The sequence below is a fragment of the Primulina huaijiensis genome, chromosome 13 (genome assembly GCF_012295235.1).
Source record: "Primulina huaijiensis isolate GDHJ02 chromosome 13, ASM1229523v2, whole genome shotgun sequence".
NCBI classification, from domain to species: domain Eukaryota; kingdom Viridiplantae; phylum Streptophyta; class Magnoliopsida; order Lamiales; family Gesneriaceae; genus Primulina; species Primulina huaijiensis.
The window spans coordinates 2,874,595-2,902,275 of NC_133318.1; the positions used below are offsets into that span (position 1 = coordinate 2,874,595).

A 27,681-nucleotide genomic window follows, 5' to 3' on the forward strand; every position below is an offset into this window, starting at 1 on the left:
ATATCAAACTTCTTTGAAGGCTGTAATTTTCACCAAGATTCATCACTCCTCTTTTAAATAGCTAGCAGAAACCGTCGTCGTCATCGCTGTGGTTGTTCTTCCACAATTTTTTTGCTTCATCGGGAAAAAGTTGTATTATTGCGTGATTATTGCTGGTATTACTGTTGTTATTATGTGTAATATATAAGCAAGAATCAAGAAAAAAAAGAAGTCAAATTTTTATGTTCATTCACACTTTAAAAAAATGCATTTATTCGTGTGTATCTAAACATAATAAAATGATAATCACTGAAATTTTTTGGTATATTCAATAATCTTATTTTCTGAAATAAAATGCTTTACATGAGAATTCCAAATTATAATATCGCAATATACTTTCCCTCGCCTTATATTAACCAAACGATTTAAAGTTGTTTAAAGCTGAAAATTAGGCAGACTTGCATTCTACAATATGGGAAGTCGAAGGAGTACTGGAGTACAAATTAATTTAATACAATTTATAGAAGGGCTAATATATTTTATTAAAAAATTTANATATATAAACGTGTGGAAATGTGACAGTCTAGCTGTTCAAAGTATTCAAACATGGTATACAGAAAATATGAGAAATAATAAGACGATACATGTAGATTTTCACTATGCATGTGAATATGTTGTGTGCTGCATTATTAGCTCTATGAATTTTCATTCGCGCTTGAATACTTCCAACATATTCTGATTACATCGAAGAAAACAACTCAGATTCTGTCGATAAGTGGAACTAATTAAAGATTCAAGAATTAAAATTAAACTACCTTAAAGTGATGCACCCCAATCCTTCTTTTTTATTCATGATCAATTCATTTCTCTAATTAAGACTTGAATATTCTTGAATCCACCCAAACTTCTGTTGCTAACCCTTTACTTCAAACGTTTTCCTTTTGAAAATTTCAAGGCCTAAACTTAATCCTACAAGATTGGCAGGTGATCTCCATACACGTCGAATCGATCTTTCGAGTAGCCCTATCCTTCATTTTCTCCACCCTTTCCACCTCCTCTCGAGTCCTCTCCCATATATTGCGTGCACGTGCGAATTCGGCCTGAGCTAGCTCCATCTCCCTCCTCGTAAGCTCCCGTAGACGTTCCGCGTACGATTTCTCCATCGACGCCAGCCGAATTTGCTCGGCAGCTTGCCATTTCAGAGCTTCAACGCAGCTAGAATCTATCTTCATATGATCATTGTAGCTCTCTCTAACTTTTGATCTTAGTAAAACACCGTTATTGTCCGAGGGTGGCTTGAGTACCGGTGAGACACTTATCGATAGCTTGAGATCTAGCGACGGAGACTCGAAATGATCGATCAACGATCTGTATGAATCCGTCGGCCCCCAAGAGGGAGGAGGATATGATGAGGAGGCTGCTGCATGATGTGGAATGGTGGAGAATAGTTGCATTTCTTGATGCTCTTCTTCCATGGAAGAATAATGTGACATAATTAATATGTATGTATTGTATTTTAGAATTATTAATATTATGGGGTGGCTAAGGTTGGTTTTTTGAAAGAGTTGGAAAGAAAATAGGGCACATTTATAAGCATTTCCCACATAGGGTTACTTTCAAAAATACCCCTATATTCGATCTCCATGCAAAAATAAATAAATAAATAACTTAAGCAATGATCCTATGTATTGATGGGATTTTGATCCTCTACTGTGTTGAAAACACAGCACTAAGTGATGTGAACTTTTTACACGAGATGATCATATGATCATCTCGTTTAATCTGACAACTTTTTAAATTTATCTCAGTGTGATGTCCACAAGATGATCATATGATCATCTCGTGTAAAAAGTGCACAGTACTTAGTGTTCTGTTTACAATACAGTAGAGGATCCAAATCCGTATTGATGGATCTTGGATTAGAATTTTTGTGTGTTGACCTAGTTTATCACTTCATATTCACCAAAATTATACCCAAAAGAAACATCTCTCAATACTTTCATAATCTTTATTTTTAAATTTTAATAAAAAAAATTTAAGTCCAATGTATGTTGTTGATGTAATGCCCTAATCCTAGATGAAGACCATGTTCTTTTAAGTCCTTTTTTTCCTCCCAAAAGCGCCTAATTTTTTTTAGTAAAATACTAATTGACTCGAAGATTTCTCCATTATTTAATAATAATTGGACTTTATATTAAATTAAATAAAGAAATTTGGGAGGAAAGATTTGCTTATAGAAGCGATAATTACAAATCCACGTGCAATGGGTTTTTTTTTATATTTTATTTATGTTTTGTGGTATTTAATTAGAGGGCCTTTTTTTAAGGGCACTTTGCTTTTCTTTGCATGGTAGGCCTAAGCTTGCCTGCCCTCTTGCCAATAGTGTAAAAAGTCATCTACTTTCTTTTCACTACATAAAGCCCACGCTCCCAAGCACGTGGGGTGGGTGGGAATGGTTCGGAATTTATCCAGCTAGATTTGTGAGCCAATATATTATTTATATTTTTCTAAAAAAAATTTAAATTTAAAGTTTAATTTTTTTAAATAAAATTAGAATCTTGAAAATATTTAAAACATATGTCTAATCCCATCTCTGTCCCTTGGTAGATTCTGAATAGCTGGGAAGGATTTGGTGCGAACATATGAAGCTGAGTTTTTTGCATTCACTTCTCATGCACTTACCGTGTAATTTCGTTTTTATGTTATAAGTTATGCATTTGATAAGAGAGGTAAATGTTAAATATAAGGGGACGATTAGGGATGAGAAAAAATACCGAATTTTCGATATACCGAGATTACTGTACCGAAAAATGCTGAATTTACCGAATTTTCGGTATACAAAAGATTTCGATACGGTACGATAACAATACCGAATTTTTCGATACGGTAACGGTATGTAATTTGAAAATTTCGATATATACCAGAATACTGAAATACGGAAAAAATATACAAAAATTTTAAAATATATAATATTTTAAAACAATAAATTTATAAAAATTTTAAAATGTAATTTTTTTTGTATAAAACAATATATATCGATACCGTACCGAAATATCGGTATACCGTACAATTTCGATATAATCGGTATGCTAGTTATATGTACCGAAATTTTCGGTATACCTATCAAAATTTTCGGTACGGTATCGGTATAATTTTCTTATACCGTAATTTTCGATACAGTATATGATATAAGATTTTCGGTACGGTACGATATACTTCTCATGGGACGATAATACAAAACAGTAAACACCCGTACGAAGCCAAATGAATTCATGATTATGGGGTTTTTGTGAAAGTGTTTATTGTTTAGATCAACTCATCTCATCATATGGGATTCAAGATTTCTGTGCATTAACATGTGAAGCCAGTTTGCCTAGCATTGAGGACTTTACCTTTTTAATTTCTTTTTGCAAAACAAATAAATAAAATATCGAGTTTAAGATGAATCACAAATATTAAATTAGACAGAAAAGATGAGGTTTAAATTTTATTTAAGTTCGGAATTCTTGATATATTTAGTACATATGTTTGAAATTGGAAAATCGTGTCATAAATTATTAGAAAATAAAGTATTCTTTTAAGAGAAGTGGGCTAGCAACCATTTTCCAAGTTGATTTGATATTGTCTTTATCTCATTATCGGCACTTAAAAATTATATAATTAGGTCTTTTGTGAAACGATCTCACGAATCTTTATTTGTGAGATTAGTCAACCCTATCGATATTCATAATAAAAATTAATACTCTTAGCATAAAAAATAATATTATTTCATGAATGACTCAAATAAGAAATCCGTCTCACAAAATACGATCCGTGAGACCGTCTCACACGAGTTTTTGTCTAATTTTTTTTAATTTTTCTTTAACAAAAAAAAGAAGAAAGAAATAGAAAAAAGTGAGAAATTTTAATGTGCGCATCACTTTGACAATGAAATGAAATCTATGTTTTGATTTGTCATACAGCCATGTATTTTCCATTTATCACAAATAGAACATGATATAATCAATCTTTCTTTTTTAACTGATTTTTATACAAAAGTACAAATCCGATGCAAATCGATTTCTGAATCTCTAAATTTCCTCACATCATATTATTTTCGAAGTTGTATGATAATTAAATAAAAAAAAAAATTACATCAAAGGAGAGAGAGAAAATAACAGTCGAGAAAGAAGTCAAAATGATATTTTACGATATAACAAAAGACATTGAGGTTATTTTGAATATGATTTTATATAATTAACTGATATAATCTCATCTTTTTACAATGCCTTGTACGATCTTACTAATTTACTTTGAAATGATATATAATTTTACAACTTTTTAGACATCTAGTAAAAAAAAGAAGAAATTATAAAGTAGGTCTCTTGTGAGACGATCTCAAAAATCTTTATCTGTGAGACGAGTCAACCCTACCGATATTCACAATAAAAAGTAATACTCTTAGCATAAAAAGTAATATTTTTTCATGAATGACCCAAATAAGATATCCGTCTCACAAAATACAATCCGTGAGACCGTCTCACACAAGTTTTTGCCGAAATTATATCCAATTGATCCTATGTATATTTTGATTTAAAAAATAATCCTCCTCTTCGTATGTATTGAAAAAAATTAGAAATCGCTATGCAAATATTATTTACTTCTTCAAAAGAAGTTTACTTAAAATAGTGGCATAGTCCTCTTCTAGTAGAACACGTGAATTATTATTGTACCAAATGAGCCAGTCATGTTAGATTTTCATTAAATATTACCTTAGGGGGAGAGCTTAAAATACAGTAGAGTGAATCCAAAATTGGAGGAACTTGAACTCGTGTGTTGATTGAAATACATTGATACACGGATTCCCATTTTATAATAATTTATGGTAGTAAAGTTGATGGAAGGGGTCATTTCAAATGCATGTCCTGTTAGAATTGTACCAATTCTCTTCTCTATATCTCATTTTAAAATTTTTTCGAGTTCTACATTTGATAAAACAAAAAGAACTTGCTACCAAATCAAGCAACCATCATTTGTGTGTAATGCATGAAAACACCCCAACAAATTGCACCAGAGAAAATGGAAGAGAAGTAAAATTAACAAGTGACACGAGGAGTTGAAGAAAGCAAGGTTTACTTTATTGTTTGTCGTCAACAGTAACAATTATGAATGGTTATAAATATATGCAAAGGGCAGGTTTCTGTCCATCTTCCTAGCATTGTCGTATCGACTAATTCTTGTGCTGGTAAAGGAAAACTGAAACTGAATCATGTCGCTTTCTAATCTAATCGAGAACACACAGATGGGGACAAAGTCAGATTAGCCATTGGTTTCTGACTTGGGGAGGTTATTTAATCATAAACCATCTAAAAGAACAGAAACGTAAGTATAACTTAAATACCTGTATGTCATTGTACAATGCTGGGGGTTTCAGGGGCCGTCCAAAATTGAGTGGCTGGCTCAAGAAAAGGGTCAAAAGAACAAATTGAACACAAGCAAGCCTTCACATGAAATAGCTAAGCGATTTTTTCCGCCTTGAGCCTCCTTCACCGTAAATTTCATTCCACTGGAGAAGCTCCGTCATGTTTGTCGATTCGGATGAAACACTTGCAGAGGCCTACGCAGAAGAAAGACGTGTAGTTTAGGACATGGATAGATTGATGAAAAAAGTAACAGGATTCTAATGTTTTTTGGCGCACCCTTTCATGAGCGAATTTGAAGTCGCCCATATTTAGCGGGCGGATATCGGAACTACCACTTAAAGCGGGTGGAGATCTCCCTTCAGCAAGAGCAGCAGCTTGTTCCTATCAATTAACTCCAACAATTAAAAGACTAGAAATTTCGCAAAAACAAGGGCCAGCATCTCTTCAGAAAGGATATTTGCAAAAAATAAATAAGTTAATCCTTTTCTCCAATCTAGGAAGGTACTGTCATACTAAAAACAAAATAAGGCTAACAGAAGAAATATGCATCCGGAACCAGAACATAATAGCTGCAAAAAAATAGTCAATGGACTCTAGATCTTAAACATCCTCATAAATAATCCAATCATAAGAAACAACAAAAAGGTTCGGGAAAGAACCGTTGCAGTAACTTGACTGGAAAGAGATGACAATTCACATTGCTTACTCAATCAGCCAAACCCACGATAGGATGCACATGCCACATGAGTTTAATTCTCACATCTCATAAGCGATCTGTTTCTGACTCCCTCTGGATTGTTCGATAAAAATTGAAAAACATCAAACAGGTGAAAATACCTTTTTTTCTTTTTCTAAAATCTCTCTGATTGGGCAATGTGCAGCTGTCACACACAGATTCTGAAATAAAAAACAGATGTTAAATTAAAGAGAGCTCTGCTTCTACAACTCATTTATAACTAAAGCTTGGAAGCACCAAACCTTTAGGTCGCTTCCAGAATAGCCATTGGTCATGCTTGATACTGAACCCAGATCCAGGTCAGGAGATAAGTCCTCTTTAGCCAGAATCACTCTTAAGATCTTTTCTCTGTTAGCAGTATCTGGTAAGTTGACCATCAATCTACAAAAAATACAGCATAAGCACAAGAATCAAATGTTTCATGTTCAAATTTGAACATTCAGAATTTCTAGTCTCATTTTTACCTACGTGGGAGCCGCCTTATCACAGCCTCGTCAAGGTCAAAAGGCCTGTTTGTTGCTGCAAGTACCAAAACACGTTCAGTATCTTTTGTTCGCAGCCCATCCCAGTTCAACATAAATTCATTTTTCATTTTACGCATGGCCTCATGTTCTCCAGGGTTTTCCCTACGTCCCAGCATGCTATCAACCTACAATATTAATAAAAGTATAACATCGACAGGATCAGTGCAGAATGTAGAAGGTTTAAAGGATTAGTAACAGTGTAGAGTAATATGGCATACTTCATCAACAAATATAACACTAGGTGCCATTTTGCTAGCTAGTGAGAAGACAGCCTTGACATATTTCTCACCCTCACCAAACCACTGCAAGTAGAAATAAGAAAGTGATTGGAGTTATATGGATGAAGGCACTTCTTGTTATGACGTCACCTGAAATAGTATAACAGTCAAATTGAACTTGCTCTTGAACAACCTTAGAAGTTATACTGGACATTGAAATGTTAATGAAGTTTGCACCCGCTTCAGTGGCAACAGACTTTGCAAGCATTGTCTTTCCTGTTCCAGGGGGCCCAAATAGAAGTATACCTTTGCAGGGCTGCATGATAAAAAATTAATGAAAGGGTTCTACTGAAACCAAGAGTGTACGAATAAATCTCTCCACAATAAAAATTGGTTATCCAAGCAATCCAAAAGCAGCAGAAAAGATTAAATGTTTGTTCATGTTTCCAGAAATAAATTCATGTATGCTTCCAGAAATAATAGCTATTTTTGTCTATGTTTTCCAGAAATAATTCAATAAATTAATGTCTGGGAAACATAAACAATACCTATATTACTTTCAAATATTTTTACCTGAATATATCTCAATTCCATTTTCACATTCCCTTACATAATCATTACTTTAATTTATCTTATTATCACTCCAATCAACACATTATTAATATGTATTCTAACTCGAAATACTATTTTTAAAATTTTTATATCCACTTATTATTAAAGAAGAAAAATAACCCAATGTGTTGATAAATATCTCATTTGCAAAACATAATCAAATATATAAGTTACAGCACATTCCCCAATTTGACTTTTGGAAATATATTTTCAGGGTATATTTTCCATAAAATAAAGGAGATGTGACCATACTCTAAAATCTCACACGCAAACCAAAAATTGCATTTGAATGCTAAATTCGAGAACGGAGTATAGTGAATAAAAGACTTCTATTTAAAACACATGCTCATGGCAATTACGTACATAAATCCCCTTTTACATTGGTATCAGGCATAGGCACGTGATCACAATCTTCATTGGATCACTAAATATTGCCATAGACTACAAGATGGGTAGACGAAAAGACACTTCGATAGGGACCACATGTGATTGCACAAGGCATGTAAGAAAAGATATCTCGGATGCAAAACATTGCTGTCACAACAATTATAAACATCCCACCAAAACTAGATTCCACAGCAGTCAAATTACTTTTACTGAAACTCTCCTTTCAGTATAGAGGCAGCAGTTACAGTAAATGGAATAAAAACATAACCTTGGTGAGTTGACCCTTGCTGAAAAGCTCTGGCCTCTGTAAAGGAAGCATCACCAGCTCCTTCAACGTATCTTTCACATTTTCCAGTGCTCCTATATCATCAAATGTCACCCCAATATCACTAGGAGGGATCACATCAGCCAAAAGCCTCTTCTCAAATTCGTTCTCTGTCTCAACATCCTGGTAGGTCCCAAACACAATTTTGTAAATGGATAAAGACACAAATCAACAACAGACAATAATGTATTGAATGATGCCAAGTAAATATCACCTTGAGGGACTTCTTTAAAGTTTTGGATTCATTCATTATTGATTGTAAAATTCCAATGCCATGGAGAATGCTGCAAATAGTACCATAATACTTCTAACTATTAATTGATATTTATCAATATATAATAAGTGGCTGCTTTCTAATACCTCTCCACGGATAAAACAAGCCTGGGTTGTGCTTCAGCTTTAGGGTCCATCATCAAATGATTACTTAAAGCCCATCCGACAACCTTCTCCGCACCTTCAAATTATTTAAAAAACTACTTTCTAGATTTGTATCCAAAAGTCTTGCATCATGCCGGCAGTGCAAGCACAAAATGAAAATATGTAGGATCTAATTTCTGGTACATGGACACCAAAAGAAACACTTACTCTCATTTGTAAGCGATAAGTCTTTGATACTCAATGTATCCAATCCATCACACCCCAATTCACAACGGTTCAAGACCTGCATACAAGATGAACTCATCAAACAAAGCACCAGCTGTCTCAGGGTACAGCAGTACAGAAAATTCAACGGGAAACATATATACAACAAATGAGATACAAACATGGCAAGGCCCTTTGTTAGTGCCAATAACTGCTGATGTTTATAGAGAAGAAACCTACGCATAAATGAAGGTATTGAATGTTAGTCTGCCTTTGTGTCATTCAGATTAGGTCTTTTGTTCAATGGGGACAAGTAACAACAAAAAAATTTTAAATGGTTGAGGGGAAAAAGTTTAACTAAGAATATTCATACCAAATAGGGATAACAAGGACGTTGGCTAAAAGAACTAAAACTGCTCACTTAAAGGAGATCCATGTCGAGCGTAATATATATGCTCGGTGATATCAGCACACACACACACACACACACACACACACACACACACACACATATATATATACAATGAAAAAAATTTCTCACCGTTTGTATATTAGACAAATTGGCTTTTAGTTTCAATGTTTTAGCATCCTGATCCAATTGGCACTTCCAACTGACCAGAAGCGCTTCATCCTGCAGTTTTGATATGCATCATTACACCTTTTTTGGCACAGTACACAAACAAACACACACACACATATACATATATATGGATGCCATTTCAACAATAAACCTGAGGCATGTGAATAGTCACTTTGTTGGGAAATAGTTTGGACAGAAGTTTAGTTGCCTTGGTGACATCCTTCGGCCTATCACGTAACCTCCCAAAACCATCCTGGGTTAATCAATACTAAATTATTTTGAGGCCAACATCAAAAGTGATAAATATCAAGAACAATATTATAAATCTAAACAAAAGAAACTGGAATACACCAGCTATATGACAAGAACAAAAAAGATATACAGGCATACTTCTGGAAGTCAAAACAAAAACACTCCAAAAGGAAAATCAAACATTTCTGTTCACTGTGATTGAGGTTTTGATCAAAGAAACACTAAAAACTCCCGTCCATTCCATTATTATAAAAGTGAATGGGAAGGAAAAGAATACTTCTAAAGAAATACGATTCACAAAGTTTTCGAGATGAATCTCCTGATAAGCATAAAGGGCACACATAAAAGTAAAGCAACTCGAGAATGCTTTAAAGGTACGTCACTTTAGAGGGAGTAACAAAAGCCCATACATCTTGCACATTCAAATGCATACTTCGTCATTGTATTCGCCCAAAAAAGAAGACAAACAATACCAGGACAATAAAGACAAATAATTAAAAGACTCTTACAGGGAAATTCAAGTCAAGTAAAGTAGTCTGATTGCCACCTAATTTTGTGAACAGCAAACCACCAGGATGAGACTGCAGAAGGGAAAACTGGCTCACCAAATGAAACTCAAAATAGTTGGGATAAAATTTTGGCTTCAAACTTAAAACACAAATAATATGCTCTGTCAAATCATGAGCCATGATCAGCAGAATTAAGAAGGAATTAAAATCAGTAAATGTATTTTGGATATCATGCACAAACTCTACCTTTTCCTTGCGACTGTCAGTCTGAATGTGTGAACCAATTATAACTACGTTATCAGGAAGCCTCTCAAGTTTGTTCTTGAATAGAGTATATGATCCTGAATTTCCAGCCATGAATTTCTCTGCATCTTTCATAAACAAAATGAAAGGGGAAGCTCTGCTCTCATCGAACACGGTCTATTGATAGAGACAAGTGAAACTAATTAATCTATAAGAAAATACGACGACAAGTAATGATTGTAAACCCGGTGATTTTCAACACAAAAGCAATCCCACCTCAAACATTGTGTTAATAAGCAACTTCTCCGTATCCTCGACAACAGAGCTGTCCAAGCGTAGTTCATTGGCTGGGTGGAGATAAGGAGACAAAACGTATGAGTACAAATGAAATCTAAGAATTTCATATGGCTCATATAAATACGGCAACATGATCTAATGTGTGGGAAAGTAGAAATCTTGATAAAGTTGGACATCACCATGGCAGAAGAATCCATGACCATTATCACAAAGGCCTCCAAAATCTACTCCATCTAGTATGAATTTGTCAAATCTAACACCAATTTTTGATAGTGGATTATCTTCAAATGGCAACAGCACCTTCCCTCGCATTCCAGGAGTTGGGCCCCTAAAGATCAAGCAAAAAAGGTGTTACATCATAAAACGTGCAATAAATAAAAGCCCTTAGACTAGAGAACAAATACTTAATTTGGTTTTGATTTAATATATTCAAGGTTCACAATTTAGAGAACTCCGTAACTTACATCAAATACTAATGAATAAAGAAAATTGTTCACTTTATGTACATTCAACATTACACCAACTAGAAGCATAAATTTACAGTGGTAACAAGATCAGATGTAGACAATCAGTGAGGTTCTCCATATGATGATTTTGTGAGCCAGCACTATTTTGTTGCATTACATGTTAAGTGCAGAGGCAGGACGGGCCTTAAGATGCAGTACATCAACGTTATGATTCACACATCAAACTAAAATTCTGAGACAGAAAAACTCCCACCATTATTAAACTATTATTCCAGTTATCATGTGCTGTCATTGAGTTTATAGCAAGATAAGGTACAACAAGGTGCTTATTAAAGAATTTTGTAGTGAAATCTAGCATCAGCACACGTTCTCAATAAGACCCTTGACATTTTCTTTGATAGGAATTGAATTTCATATGTGCTTCATGGCAAAAGCACAAGCTTCACCAAAGGGCAGTGCCTTAGCTAGCTTCCAGATGCAAGGGATGAGTCTATTTTGAGTCCTAATCTTAAGCGCGTGTCTCACGAACTATTAAATAACCATATTTCTATAGGACAATACAAACGTGAAAGCCAGGCTGGAATTTTAACATTACCCAGTAGAACCTGTATATATTTCACCAGAAGATGGACCTCCAATGAATTTAACTCTGTCACCTGAAACAATTTTCAACGACCAGGCTAAAATTGGAGGTGAAAAACTATGAAGAATTGTTCAGAATGCTGCTAGAACACAAGCACTAACCTACCAAAACACAGCACACTTACCAAATTTGATTGAAGGCTTAGATGCGCTCACAGAAATAAGAACCATGTTAGGTTCCATTTTTAACAATGGATCTGAACCAAGGGGAGGACTCAACGAAGTCGGGGTAGCTATATCACCAGATGCAAGTTCCATGTCTTTAGCAAGCCCTGCAGATCCAGTAACTTGTTTGCAACTGTGGCACACTTTTTTTGCACCGAGTCCCTCTTTGAGAAGCTCGACATCCTTATAAGAACCCTAAAACGAAAGAACAACCAATATATGACACTCCATCCATTTGTTTCTGATCAAAGTAAAATAAAATCCATAACCTAATAATGTATACACGACACTTCATCCATCCATCCGTGCTTAAATAAAAATTGTTCAAAAATAAATTTAAAGTCGAAGAAACACATAATCACCAATGAAATACTGCTCCGTGTATTTGAAATTGCATTTTTTCTCAAGTATTCTTTTTTAAAAAAGAAAAAGAAAAGAAAAAAGTTCTATTGAATCTGTGGTTCTATAATTCATGTTTGGTACAAAAACAGCAGACAAAGATCGTGTCCCCAAAGATCGTGTCAAGCATGAAAAGCAATTTTTGTGCTTTTACGTAGCATGTTTTGTAAGACAATAGTTGGGATTTTCCTAAAGACTGATGTACAAAAAGGTTCCTCGACGAGTAACTGATGCACAAAGAAGTTCCTTGATCAAAGAGTATAAAAAACAACCAAAGTCAGATCTGGGGCAATATAATCTTACTCCCAAAAAGGAATGGCTGTCAAATATAAGTAGTTTAGCCCCAAAGTAATGAGCAAGCGCCTTTGCTAACATCTCTTGATAGATGTCTGACCCTGAAAAACACAAATACAAACAAAATTCAGGCCTCATTGAAATCATGGTACAGGAATTTAAAAACAATTGTGAATGTGCCCCATAAATACTAAAACGAACTAGTCAGCGACCTGCAGGACCAGAAAGCAAGATTCTTGGATTCAACGTAGGAAGCTTTGAGGTAAATTTTACTAGATCCCTGTGCTTCAGTTGTATATATGAAGTTGCAACTAACAAACTTTTTGTACTTTCACTGCAAGTTAAACACAATAATTAGTAAATGGGGGCATGCGTTTTTTATTTGTTATTTATAAATTAGAAACAAGAAACCAGAAAACCAACAGAAGAAGAATGGTTGTACATCCACGCCATAGATCTTCAGTAAGAACCTGAACTAAAAGTCTGCTTAGATTATATCCTGTCAAAGCATTACCTCAAATAGTATGGAAAATTCTCAAATGAAACTTCTAATTGCTGCCCATATAAAATGGATGCAAGTATGCCTTCTCTAAATACTGAAGTTCGTCTATGCGTGCCTGATAGTGATGCCGGAATTGATTCCTTGATCCAACCTCTCTCGACCTGTTTGCACAATGGCTGCTTAATTGTAAATTATAGGAAATGTAACATTATAAATGTTGAAGCAAGTGTGCTATGTGTGGTCACTGTTTCTTACCTCTGATCCAGATTCTGCATATCCATCAAGAGGGTAGATCTTGCCAGCAGGACCAATATCCACAGCAGCTTCAGTCCCTAAATTTGTTGCAGAGTTGACTTCTTGTCCGTAAAGCTCATCTTTACTAAAAATAGGGGAGCAGGGTAGTTCACTCCATCGATACTTTTTACCACTGGCCTGTGATGTAGGCTTAAACCGTGACAAATCTTGACGGAAGTTAGAAAGGGAAGCCAAAATAGAAGCACCAGCAACAGCTGATGCCTCTCCAGCACGCCTTTCACTGTGGATTAACTTTCCCACATTAGTCTGAACATGAGGTGGGGGGCTCTTAATTATTTGTTCATAAGATAGCTGCTGGAAAATCTATATGGATGAGGATTAAGGCCACTCAGATGAACATAGGACATTTTGGTAAAACGAAAAAGAAAGTAGGTCGACTAGCAACAGTACAAAAATCACAAGGATACATATGCGTGACTACCAATATATCCGAAAACCACTTCATCCCCTGAATTGAGATAATAACTTGAATTTTTCTTAATTGCTTTACCATTCACTTGCACACGTCCTTTGTTTCCGCAGCTTTCCAGCACGGCAACAGGTTTATCCACATGCTGATGATTGCTCCAAAATAAATAATGGAAAAACTTTCAGATTAAAAAGTGTGAATTTAGTCTTCAGAATAAACAACTGCACTGCAATTTAAATACAACTAGGGTAATCTCCATATGACATTTCATAATCCTCCCATTGGCAGAATCAGCAACACTAGTAAAAAGGAACAATATATCATAAACGAAGCAAAATTCCACATTATCTTCACTTCCACTTTTTATGAGGATTTTACATTTATCAAGGCATGATGTAAAATGTTCAAAATCCCGTTGAACAGAAAAAACTGAAGGGAGCGTATAATGCAAGTATGTTTGGATACAAGAAATACCTGGGTGAGCCTTAGTGAACATGAGATTGCACTATTTGTTTGATCACGGATCAAAAGATCTGCATGTTTGCTTGAGCCCACTAAGAAATTTGTTGCGCGCACAGAAATGGTTGGTTTCTGCAAACAGACAGACTGTGGTCACTCCATTGAATTACAAATCGCTAAACATTTACAATTGAATCTGGTCGTCAGATGAGAGATATAACACAACAGCTCTGTCTGATACACACACCACTGCACCAGAACCACTAAAGAATACAAATTTTAAAAAAAATCACCATAGGGGATTCAGATAAAAGTCTGCACCAAGGCGTGTTCGTCTCGAAACCTTGAAGTTGCTTCCATGAAGTGAACGAGTTCCTGGGCTTGTAATCTACAGCCGCCGTAGCACCTGAATTTTCAAAAAAAAAATCGAAATGACCAATATTCAGCTTTTCCGCACATGCAACGATTCCAAGAACAACTTTCCATCAATTTCAACGTAAAACCTCATACTAACCTTCAGCAATCACCGGAATAGCATCAGAGATCGAAGCGGCTGCAGCGGTGGCTGCAGGGAGTTCAGGCGGATCATTGGAACTTATTTCCTTCGGATTCTCCGCCAGCTGAATCTCCGATGACTTCGAATTGCTGCCATTTATATGATTCTTAATATTATTACTACTGCTCTCACCCTACACCGAGAATGAAAAATTGAAAACCGATGAAAAAATCAACGTTCCGCATCAAATAATCCAGCAAAATAGAGAAAACGGCTTAGAATTCCCCAGGGTAAAAATTAAAAAAAAAAACAATCGAGAGAGAGAAGATGAATGTGCCTTTTGACGCTTGGGAGAGGAAGGCTTGCTGCTATCGTCGGACGGCGAAGATGATCTCTTCTTATTCTCCGGCAGAGATCCGTTTCGCCTCGTCGACACCATTTCGCTGCTTCCTTCTGCAATGCCGTGTGTGTTAACATAAATATATATAACATATATATATCTTATAAATATATATTGTATCGTAGATGAATAATTGTATCGTAGATGTTATTTTATTCATGTAGATTTGAAAGATTTGTAATCAACACAGATATGACAAGATAATATCGGTAAAGATTTATATGTTATAATCTTTTTTTATAAATAAGTTTTGTAACTGAATTCGTTTTCTTTTTTTTTTTACGAATTATCTTTGTTTATCTCTCTTTTCTTTTGTGATTTATCAGCACGATGTTGTAAACAACTGAAAATGAATATATTTCTTGTTCTATTGATGTTATTAGAATAGTACAACATGTTGTCAATACTCAATTTTATGATATATTTGTTAGTGCTCTAGAAGTAACGCAATTATAAGTATTGATATATTGGTACACATGAAATATCATGATGTTGATGGCTCTAAAGTAGAATAACATGATTTTATATTGAGAGAAATTCAGAATTAATATATGATATAAGATTAAAAATATTGAGAATCTAAATAGATTTGTGATTATGATATAATATATAGAGATTATAAAGAAATTCATGATAAAAATATGATGTATGATTTCATATATTGAAAAACCGAAGATATTCACGGTTGATATCTGGTAATAGATCCAAGATCTATAAGTATTACTGAAAGATATAGATCTATACCAAGGTATATCAATATTTATAAAGAAATATTGGTCAAAATATCAAAAATTTGTTGATATTCATGAATAATATTCATATAAGATTCAATATTTGACAATATTCTTGAGGAATATTCATTTAATGCGGTTGAATGTTTTTTGAAAAATTTATGAAGGATCTAAAATTGTCTATATTCCTAAAGAAAATGATTAAAGCTCTAAGATATATCAAAAGAAAAGGCATGATCTATTATTTGTAGACTTGTCAAATTGGGTCAGGTCCGCTATAAAAATTGAGCGGGTTGGGTTGATAAAATAGCAGCCCGTTTGGAGGCGGGCCAAATGGGCTGAGCCCGTTTGGGTTGCGGGCCAAGATGGGTCGAGCCCAAACGGGGGTTGGCCCGCCAAATTAGGATAGGATTTTATATATTTTTATATTTTTAAGTTTTAAGTTTTATATAAACATTGGAATAAGTCTCATGCGCCTCCATCACTCTATTATCTTATTTCTTTCTTATTTTTCTCCTTGGTCTCGCCTCCATCACTCACTCTGGTAAAATCTGAATCTCTGTAAATTTTATTCATGAATCTTAAAGGGAAGAAATTTCGGTAAATTTTATTCATGAATCTTAAAATAATTTTTAAGTCTAACAGTTGTTTGTGAACCCAAAAGCGGTTTCGTTTGAAGTCCGACGAGTTGTAGTGAAATTTTGTGGACTCGGTGGAGATTTGATAATTATGTATATTGTTGAACACATAATATTTTCTAAAATTTACAACCGTCTCTTTCCTCGACTTTCTGTTCTCTTCCATGTCTCAATCTTCATGTTTGGTTTAAGCACTTTACTTTTTATGTATTATGTTGATACTTTCTTAATTTCTTATTTCAATGTTTTTAAGTATTTTATGAAATTATTTGACTGAAATATATTTTTCTTCTATGTTTATTGCGATATTGTTTAGTATTTTTTTCTTAAAAAAATAAGCGGGTTAAAAATAAGCGGGTCGGCCCGCCTAGCCCGCAGCCCAAGGTGGGTTGTGTTGGGTTGGCCATTTAGAGGCCCGCGAAAATGACGGATTGGCCCGCCCCGCCCCGCCTAATGGCGAGTTGCGGCGGGTGGTGGGCTGGCCCGCCCCGCCAGCCCGTTTTGACATGTCTAATTATTTGTCAATGTTTTATTATGTATAGTGACTTCATGTTCGATGATGAACTGCATAGACTATTTGATAAAATATATATATAAATATGTGGCAGTGATACCACAATGTTTGAAAGAGAATATATGGTAGAAATACCACAACACCATCAATCGAAAAAGAAATAAATTGTAAACTCAATGAATTGATATCACCGTCTATATTAAATACTGACGATTATTGTAGTCTATACACAATCATGGCATTGAACTGAGTTTTGAACATTCACGTATTTCTCATCCGCTACAACCGATTTTCAATTCCATTTTTCATTGCATGTTATTCTTATGTTAACTAATATGCTTATATTATGTTTTTTTTTAAAGCTATCATGCATCAGCATATATAATTCTTATGATAAATTCTTAAATCATGGCATAACCACGTGAATCTGAGTAATTATCTATATTTTGTTTTCTTTTACCCTACTTAATGAAACATTATTTTATATGGATATTAATATTTATTTATTGATAAATATTATAAGATTTTAAGATTTGAAAATAAAAACAAATCACATTAAAGAAATAATTGATTTTTTTTTAATTGTGGATATGATTTTGACTAGTCTCGAAATTATTTGACTAAAATTGTATTTATTTTAAATGATAATAAATGATAAAATATTGTATGACATAATGTTGTTTTATATGTTCTGCAAATGTATGAACAAGAAATCTAATGTGGAATGACATTATGAGAGACCAAATGTCGTTATTTAAGGTAAAAGATCTACTTTGTACATGTAAGAATTAGAAAAAGTACGTATAATTTGAAAATGTACGTTCAATTTCTCAATTTCAATATCTTAGTTATAATATTTTGTTTATTCAAAGAAAAATAAAGGAAGCCGATTATTCAAAGTTGTCTAATTAATGTGATATATTCTATAAGATGAATGTGATAATGCCAATGAACATAATTAATAGCAAAGAAGAATATATTATCTCAATGAGATATGAATTATAAAATTGGCACAAAATATTGAGATATGCATCAAGTCTGATATAAAGTTTGTGGAGGCAGATGATGTCTACCCAAATTATGTTTTCATTGTATGTTGATATGAATGTATTGAGGATCTAGAAGATCGTCTGACTTATGATGAAAAAAGAGGATAATATGTTTGATACAATAAAATAGTGATAAACATTGACGTATATAGATTTGTGAATTCAATGCCAATATTGATTTTGTATAAAAACTATATTACAAATCAATAGTTCTAGAAGAGCTAATATTCTCCAAAAGTATCATCGATACACATATTTTCAAAGTTTAGCATAATAGATTGGGTTGAACATTCAAATTATATAAGCAGTTAACAAACTATTGATAGTACACAAAGATGTTAATGATGAAGCCAAAAGTTCTTGGATCGATAAATATGAAGATTTTTGAATCAAATATCCAGAAAATTTTATGAATTCTTATACATGGCTTATCAAATTTGATAACATTATTATAAGCTCAAGCTGGCAGAAATTCTCATATTATATGGAATGAATAAATAATGTGGGCTCACGAATCGCTACTTGATGTTTGGGAAAATACGTTTTGAGAAAAATTTCCAAAATATACAATCAAGACAAGCTTGATTAAAAAAAAATATGAATATCAATTTTATGATTATAAATACATTTGTTTAGTTTATTTATTTCGCCTCAAATCAAGTACTGAAATAATTGATTTTGATGATGAATGCATCATATTTTGGGATATCTGAAATATATGTTGTATATATTATGCCAACTGATAATGTGTTATGTCCTACAAATGCATTAGAGTAAATCTCTTGAAGAGATTGTAGATATGTTGAAAATAATTTGAATCTTATGATCAAATATTTTGAGCAATGAGATTTTTATGACGCAATTTTTCATTTGTTATTATTGTAAAACGATATTTTCACATTGAGGATGAGGAAGTAGATGTTAAAAGAATATTTTTGAAATCAAGCACAATGTAATATAAAGTGAACATGAAGTTCCAAGTTTAATCTCAAAATATGTTATTTGATCTTGTGTATAAAATCGATTTTACTATTTAGGTTCATTAATATTCTAGTTGAATAATGTATACAACTCGTCTGAAGTGACGAATAACCGTTTTAAAGAAAATGAGCAAATATCTCAGCGTCAAAAGAATAATATAAACTAGTCGTTATGAAAGAACTTGATGTCCTGGTGGACATATATTATATTACTTGCAAGTAAACAAAAAAGACGCTAAAAGTATGATCAACCAAATATTTTAATGAATCCAATTTGGATGGTGTTATTCGTGAAGAATAACGAGTATATTAAAAGATGAGATTTCAGATATTATTTGGGATCAAAATGATATAATTATTAATGTGTTTTTGCTATAATGCAAAACGATGATTATCTTGAAATATAATTTGTAGTGATTGTCAATAAAAATGATTGACAAATGACATGATATGAGCACACTTTAGCTCAGAGTTTCTAACTCAAAGTCGGTCATGAGAAAATATTTTTAGTTGTCATGGATGTGTTAATTTGACAGTAATATGTATAGAAAATCCTCTTAGGATTTGAAGTGTCAAATGGATTTAGATTCAAGGTACAAAACTATTATTTCAATAGAACATGTCATTATACAAATTAAAATGATTATTGTACATGTGATACTTTCAGCTTAATACTCTTAAAGAGTTTACTAAAATGGACAAGTAATTGAAATATAAATTTGCGGTTAAATACTTGAAAAAGACGAAATTTTGTCTACGATTATAGATTGAACATTTTCTAGAAGAATATATGTACATAAGTTATAGTACAAAGAAATTGTACGAAAAATACTTTTATAATTTGTATCAATTTGTGGTTGTTTGACCATTTGATGCTCAAAGTATCATTTTAGCCAACTTGAAATTTGAAGAAAAGATATTTGATCTTAAAGTACCATATATAAGAATTTATCCGTCATCATATCTCACAAGTTACACTAGTGATGTATATATTTTCTCCAAAGAAGACAATGACAACTAGAAATACACATGACTGGTTTTCTTTGCAATATCATACAAACTGCTGATTTATAGAAAGAGATTATCAACAACTGAAGATAATATGACCGATCTTTTTGCATATTATCACCTGCCTCAACTTTTGGCAAATCAGTGTGCAAGTTCGGAATACGAAGAGTTGATGATTTCAAGTGATGCTTGCAACAGATGGAGCAATTAGAGTTATACTCTCTTTTTTTGTCTATTAATTTTCCAATTGGCTTTTCATGACAAGGTTTTTAACGAGACAATTAACAATTAGTGAGAGATATCATACTCTTTTTCCTTCACTAGGATTTTGTCACACTAGGTTACCGAGGTGCATCTATTGTCGGGAAGATATCCAAAGAAAATGTTTATTGATGTACTCTTTTTCTTTCGTTCGGATTTTTCCAATGGGTTTTACTGAAAAGGTTTTAACGAGACAACATTGAGTCACGATGAAGTTTTTAAGCATCTATCTTTCCAAATGGATATTTAACTAATTGATTGTTTATGCAAATAATCATCTCACGAGGAGCGTTATAAATATATTCTTATTGTAGATTATTATATTATTTAGTTAGATTTGAAAGATTTGTAATCAAGATAAATATTATAAGATAATATATGTAAAGATTTGTATGTTGTAATCTTCTCCTCTAAATATGGTGATTGTGTTCAATGAAAATTGCACCTGAGTATTGACTCATTCTTTCTTTTATTTTATGAATTCTCTCTACTCATGTCTCTTTCTTTTATGGTTTATAACAATATATATATTTTAATTAATATTTTATTTTCTATAGTTTAAATTAATCCATCAAAAATTAATTTAAACTCTTTGTTTATTTAAAATTTTGCAAAATTATCTTTGAACCTCTTTTTCGGTACGTTGTGTTATTATAAATATCAAGCATGCCCAAAGGCATAGGGTTACGCAAGATTTACAGCCTATCGAGCATACACAACACATGGTTCCTAACGTAGATCCCTTCAACAGCACTTAGCACAACTCTCTATCATTGCCTACCTCAAGATATATTGCAAAGAAGTTTAATTTTGAAAATAATACATGAGATGGACAGTAAGCATTGATTCTTTTATTCAAACATACAACATATTAACTTTTTGTAGGAGGAGAAACTTGTTTAGCTACTTATCGTAGATAGAATTACAACACATAAACTGAAGATATTATAAATTATATTTTGAAAGAAAAATGAAGATGCTGAATGATGCATTCATCTTCCTTATGTCCTGATATATATAGAAGTCTTGGTGGATTTGAAATTCAGACTTCATACTTGTAAATTTCTTTGTCAGTTGTGGCCAACAACATCTTTTAACTGGCATACCACTAGTTAGTGGTACGTCCTGTTGTAGTGGTTGAGTGGTCTATCTTCCGCTAATAGAGTGGTTGGATCATGCCTTATTTACCTTTGTTGGGAATTTTTTTGCTATGTATGATCCATGAGAAAATCATGACTTGTGTGGTCCATCAGCACTTAGAGTTGTCTCTGTATTATGTTTTCGATCAGATCTGGGCCGAAAACCCTTTTCGAATTCTAGCTCTTTTTGGTTCGGGCATTTTGGGCAGATTCCTTCCGACCATCTTTCTACATGAGGCAAGTTGTATAATTTTTGGAAAATTTCTTGACTCCCCAGTAGCTTGCTGTTCCACATGAGATTTCTTTTATTTTCCAATATATTTTCTGCAAAACTTGTAGTTTTTTCTATCATGATGTTTAACAGAAAATATCCATTTACAAAATTTTGACAAAACTAAATGAAATTTGACTTTGTTCATCTCTGTGAGACAGACCCATTATTTCACATATTCTTCGAGTGGAGATATCGTCTTCAGCAAATGATGAAACAAGAGGTGTTTCATTATCTAGATGGTCCTTGATGAACTTCTGAATGTTCATGTCTGGTCTTCTAAGCTTGATGAAATGAAAGGTTTTGTGTGAGCCTGTCTCGATTGGTTCTGGTGTTGCACTAAAAAGGTAGAGCTCCATAATGTCTTCTCTGGACAAATAATCATAATTTGCTCAGGTTTCATGAACAGCTTCCTAGATCCATTTTGGTAGTGCAGAAATTTCTGAGAAGCTATATGATGTAGCATAAACTGAGGCAAGAGCCCTAAATTCATTTTATGCCTCGACCTCCTTAGTATAAGAATTTGGTTTCATCCATGTCTTATGATACTTTCATAATATACTAACTTGGATTGTGGTTGGGTTGATACATATTTTTATTTTCAATTTCTTTTAGTTGTGTTGATATACCTAAAATGGAGAAACTATAAGCTCGTTAATACCAATCTTAGATTTTTCCTTGTTAGTTTGAAATCTAAGGTTGATTTTTCTCTCTTTAATCCTCGAGGTAAGGGGTTGACTTGGAGGCTGGAGATAAGAACCATGAGCTTCAATTTTTGCTTTGGTCGACTCATCAAAAGATGATCTCGACTTAACACTTGTATTAGGTGTACTTAAATCCTCTACTCCAGGTGTAAAGCCATGTACTGAAAAATCTCCATTTGGGAAACTAGTGGATTTTCAATATCCTGGAGGATAGGCTTTTGAAGCCTGTAAACAATATGTTATTCGATCAGAGATAGTGCTCTTATCAACTTGTTGTTGCCTACCCGCAACTTCTGCATTTAGGACAAGCTTATTGAACTCAATTTAAAGCATTTTAAGGTGTTCTCTCAAATGTCTCTAGATTTTCATGATGACAATGACATTAGCGTTGTTCATATCTTGTTACGAAATCTGCAAGAATATTTTCAATTTTTCATGATATTTAATTATAACAATGTCAAAAGTAAATTTTTGACATAAATCATGTCATCTCAATAATCTAGCTTTCTCGAGTTTAAGTTTACTTTTATTCTGAAGAAATATTTTACTTATGTATTATCAATCTTTAAGGTAAAATTTTTGCAAGTAAAAATAATTGTCATTTTTCAAAAGCTCTTTTTACTCCGTAAAATTCCTTTTCGTTGATATATCATCTTGCTGCTTCTGCATCTGATAATAGTCCAATGCATACATGCATGATTGCTTTTCATTTTGTGTGAGCTTTGTAAGAACCGCTACCCAACAATGATCAATTACATATGTATATAATACATATTATCTTCATCTTGAGGAATAACTATTTTCAGAAGAATTTTGCAAATTTCCTGAAAATTTTGAACATTCCAGCAACGTTAACTCCTAAAACAATTTGAATTTGTTTCTTGTATTTTAGTTTTCTGAAAAATTATGCACCTTTTTCATGATGTGTTATTGCAAAAATTATTCCCTACTCATCGATTTATATTCCAAGAAAATTCAAATTTTTTTGTTACGATGATTGACTTTTTTTCAATAAAATTAGTTCTTCTTTTCTACACGTCTTAGAGAAAATCTCTAAATATTTGATATATACATCCATATTTTTAGATTTTATTAAAGCATCATCAATATAAACAAACATAAATTTAAAATAATCTTTGAATAGATTATCCATATTTCATTGAAAAAATTGGGGTGAAATAGCCAATTTTATTGGCAATACTTCCCAAATATAGTGACCTTATGGTGTGGATAAAGCTGTGAATTTCTTGTTTTCTTCATTCTTCCGAATTTGATAGAATCCAAACTTACAATAGAATTTAGAAAATATTTTGGCGTTGCGTATATAACTGATTAAATGTTCTCTAATGGATATAAAATACCACATAAAAATCTATAATTTTATTAATTTCTTGATAATTAACTAATCTGGGTTTTTTTTTCCTTTTTATTTCACAATGATTCATAACCAGATAACACAGATTGATATATGATGATATTTCTGTTTTGATTAAAACAAAGTTTTATATGTTTTTTAATAATAATTTGCACATCCTTTTGATCTCATATGTTCATTGAGATATACTTACATTCGATGAACTCATATTCATTATTTTCCTTAATTTTAAGGCTGGTTGGAGTTAATTCATGTCCCATTATGTAAATGGATCTTTATTGTATTTTTTTTTGATCATTTTCTTGACATCTTCTAGCGATACTTTTAATTTAAATTCTACATATTTATGATGTAGAGATATTTTGTGGAATTCTTTTTCTTCTGGTCGGAGTTTTTAATCTGCTCTTAATTGTACCATTGTTTCTCCATACTATCTAGAATATTTCATTTTTGGATTCAGAAGTTTTCCTTCAACATCATGCTTGCTGCAAAACTGTATTGGTAATTTTATGTAAAATGCATCTCTTAGTTTCTGGACTATGATTTTGTGATCACATGATGTTTTGAACACTAATATTTAGTTATATTTTATTGTGTATAGGATTTAAGCAGCTGCAGTAAATTGTTTCATAGCAAAATGTATGTTCATGTATCATGAAAATAAATCAGTAGTGTTTTCACCTTGTACCAAGGTGTTTGTCCAGCACATACGATCAATATTTCTGACATCTTAATCCTTTTTACAAAGATTTTCTTAGGGAAATATCGTTCAGTAATATGAGGTAATTTTTCTTCCATTCTTTTTGGAAAAACTCATATTTTTTGTTATATAGATTTCAGCCTCTGAATCAATATAAGAAGTAAAATATTATGTCTTATATTGTTCATATAACTTTCGTACTGGGATGAATATCGAGAATGCGCTCGTTGTTGGATTTTCCACATTCTATCATCTGTCATAAATTTCATTCCATTACATTCTCTAGACGTTTCTAAGGTCTGTGTTTCTAGAGAAACTCTAACTTATGAACCAATTGGTTTGGTTTTTCTCTTGGGATTCCTTTGACATGAACTTTTGACTTAAGTGATATTTCCTATTATAGGTTGTACCAAATAATATATCATATTACAAGAAAATTTATTTATTTATCTTGTAATATCAAATATTATTTCTACTTATCTTCACCATTTGAGACATCTAAGTTTTCTTATTGTCGAAAAGTTTTTTAGTACCGTTGGGCTTACTGGACACGTGTTTTTTCCTACCTATGACATGTTATTCTATCTTCTTAAAAAGATTGTCTTCTTGAATCAACTCTACAAATTTTATTCTTTTGTAGAATTTGTTTGTCTTTGATCTGGATATCTATTTCCTGTATTAAAGGAAACTCGATTTTTTTCTGGATAAATTATCTGAGCAACTTTTCCAAATATTTCTAGTATTTTAATAAACTCATTTATAATAAAAAAAATTTATAAATGATGTATAATAGATAGAGCATATGAAATTTTAGAGTTAATAGAATATGGTCTATTATAATCTTTCATCATCATCTTTTCTTTGAAATTTTGATGCAATGTTAAAGTTCGGCTCTCAATTTGCCAGGTTATAGGTAATTTTTGGATAAATTACTATTACAATTTTTCCTACATATAGATTCTCTAATATTGTTTCAATTTTGAATATTACTCATTCATTTATCACATATAACAACGTCAATAGGTAAATATATCTCTTCTTTAAAAGTAGATGTTATCATAATCTGGATTGTTCCGATATGAATACATGACATTGTTTGTGCTACTTCTATCATGAGTTTTTGCAATCCCTACTTAATTTCTTCATAAATAATTAATTGAATCTTCATCCGATTTCTCGTAAGTTTCATTGGATTGTTATTTTCCTTCTGGAGACCTTATATATTCGATGATGCTTTATGTTTCTTAGTTCAAGATTTTTCTAAGAATTTTTCTACCCGCCCTGTAGAGAATATTTGATGTCTCTGTAAACTATGATTTTCATTCATGATAAGTGAATAAGATATATGATAGTGCAGCAGGACAGTTCAAGTTAATGAGTCAACATCACAAATAATGATATATAAGATAAGTAAAATGAATGAAAGTAAAGGGAGACATAAATTTGTTTATGGAAGTTTGAAGACTAAGCTTATGTGTCTTCCCTTCTTCTATTTTCAGAAAGATTCACTAAAAGATTTGATTGGTACAACCCTTTATACAAATTCACTTCAGTTCGATTCACCAATCATAATAAACTGAAACACTTAGTAACTCTTTTCTTAACTTGATTTGTTCATAAACAGACTTCTGATAGTTACAATGATTCTCATAATACAATTATTCTCATAATACAATGAAACTCGTGTAAACAAAAGATAAGTGAGAATACAAAGTGCACAATATGATCTTTAATTGATTTGATATAACTTTGTGTATGTTAAAAAACAGATAAATCTTTTTGAGAAATGTTGTATAAATTGAGAATGTATGATGAAGCTCATAGATGTTGCAGTAGTCTTCTTCATTCTTGATGCATTCTCTTTAATAGGTGTTGGTCTCCAACATTAATAAAAAAAAAGACGGTACTCACATATATATTGGATAGACGACAATTAACCAGAGAGTGTCACGTGTCCTTGTCGTGTTTCCGAAAATATCAATGTCCGATTCAAATTTATTGGACAATAGATAAAAAGGGTAACAAACATATCTTTTATTCTGTCTTTGCTGATAATTCTTTGAAATATACTCGGAGATAACTGTCGGTGTCTTTAGATAATATAGTTAGATCAGTCTGTAAGCTGATTTGTTCTATTACATAGTAATTGTGGACAACTTGGTTCACTTCAAGCTAATGTAGATGCTCTTCAGATCGAAATAGTTGGACAACTCGAATTATCTTTTTGTTTCATCTTGTATCAGCGTAGTTGATCAACACACTTGATATTTTTTCAACGATAGTTTTCTTAATTCATTTAAGTAATTCACATTTATCAATTTAGCTTAAGTTAAATCGACATAGCCTTGTGAACACAAAAACTTAAGTCAAAGTTTTATTTTAACAACAACATATTATATGTTATACTATATATAAAAGTTTGGAGATATCTTAAATTTAAATGAATTTATAATAACTCAAGAAACAATCCTGGAAAATGGTTCAATGCATTTGTTTTTCGGGCACGTTGGATATCTCTATAAATAAAAATAGGATTATTTTATTATATGCTAAGTAAATAGAATTAAACTTTATTTTATGAAAATAATATATTAAATTAATTCTTTAAATTAAGTGACTAAAAACATTAATGATATATTATTTATCCACCTATCCAATTTTATTGTAACTTTTATTCAAAACAAAATAAAGTTATTATAATATAATATAATATTTTCTATTAAATTTGGAGAATGTTTATATTATTATTATATTTATAATATTAATATATTAAAGTTATAAAAATATTATTATTATCAAGATTTGTATATTAAAAAATATTAACCCAAAACTATAAAACGCCCCTGATCTTATCAATAATTTATTATTTTTATCTATATTTTTAAATAATTATATCATCTCTCACCTAAAAAAATATTATAAAATATTTTATAAATTTTATATTTTAATATAATATCTAGAATTTCACACAAATATTATTTAAAACAAAAAATTTAAGGCAAAAACTTGTGTGAGACGGTCTCACGGGTTGTATTTGTGAGACGGATCTCTTATTTGGGTCATTGATGAAAAAGTATTACTTTTTATGCTAAGAGTATTACTTTTTATTGTGAATAT

At 32.2% G+C, this 27,681-nt stretch overlaps 2 protein-coding genes across 3 annotated transcripts; both read right to left on the reverse strand.

Annotated features, from left to right (window-relative positions):
* Positions 1 to 578: 578 nt before the first annotated feature.
* Positions 579 to 1,532, reverse strand: LOC140956252 (uncharacterized). Its single transcript, XM_073412951.1, has one exon. The coding sequence runs from the start codon at positions 1,470 to 1,472 to the stop codon at positions 930 to 932; it is 543 nt and encodes a 180-aa protein (XP_073269052.1). The 5' UTR covers positions 1,473 to 1,532; the 3' UTR covers positions 579 to 929.
* Positions 1,533 to 5,079: 3,547 nt separating this feature from the next.
* LOC140991057 (uncharacterized) lies at positions 5,080 to 15,260 on the reverse strand. Of its 2 annotated transcripts, none has more exons than XM_073460965.1 (28): positions 15,132 to 15,260; positions 14,813 to 14,987; positions 14,592 to 14,704; positions 14,314 to 14,430; positions 13,838 to 13,984; positions 13,371 to 13,733; positions 13,128 to 13,276; positions 12,826 to 12,947; positions 12,623 to 12,714; positions 11,881 to 12,115; positions 11,709 to 11,769; positions 10,826 to 10,974; positions 10,626 to 10,696; positions 10,353 to 10,526; positions 10,107 to 10,178; positions 9,497 to 9,598; positions 9,307 to 9,396; positions 8,769 to 8,844; positions 8,544 to 8,637; positions 8,398 to 8,467; positions 8,127 to 8,306; positions 7,053 to 7,175; positions 6,860 to 6,943; positions 6,582 to 6,766; positions 6,360 to 6,498; positions 6,219 to 6,278; positions 5,658 to 5,762; positions 5,080 to 5,575 (listed from the first exon to the last, which is right to left on the reverse strand). In XM_073460965.1, exons 1-28 carry the CDS (start codon positions 15,231 to 15,233, stop codon positions 5,462 to 5,464), a joined length of 3,564 nt encoding a protein of 1,187 aa, XP_073317066.1. In that variant the 5' UTR covers positions 15,234 to 15,260; the 3' UTR covers positions 5,080 to 5,461. The 2 variants fall into 2 exon arrangements, with proteins under 2 accessions (XP_073317066.1, XP_073317065.1); XM_073460964.1 differs by having other exon boundaries at positions 13,128 to 13,291.
* Positions 15,261 to 27,681: the final 12,421 nt, after the last annotated feature.

Coding starts and splice junctions, on each gene's coding strand:
- LOC140956252 (XM_073412951.1), bottom strand. CDS start 1,472: ATGTCACATTATTCTTCCATGGAAGAAGAGCATCAAGAAATGCAACTA.
- LOC140991057 (XM_073460964.1), bottom strand. CDS start 15,233: ATGGTGTCGACGAGGCGAAACGGATCTCTGCCGGAGAATAAGAAGAGA. Junction 9,599..10,106: donor TACTTGACTTGAATTTCCCT/GTAAGAGTCTTT, acceptor TGATTAACCCAG/GATGGTTTTGGGAGGTTACG. Junction 6,944..7,052: donor TGTCCAGTATAACTTCTAAG/GTTGTTCAAGAG, acceptor TTCTACTTGCAG/TGGTTTGGTGAGGGTGAGAA.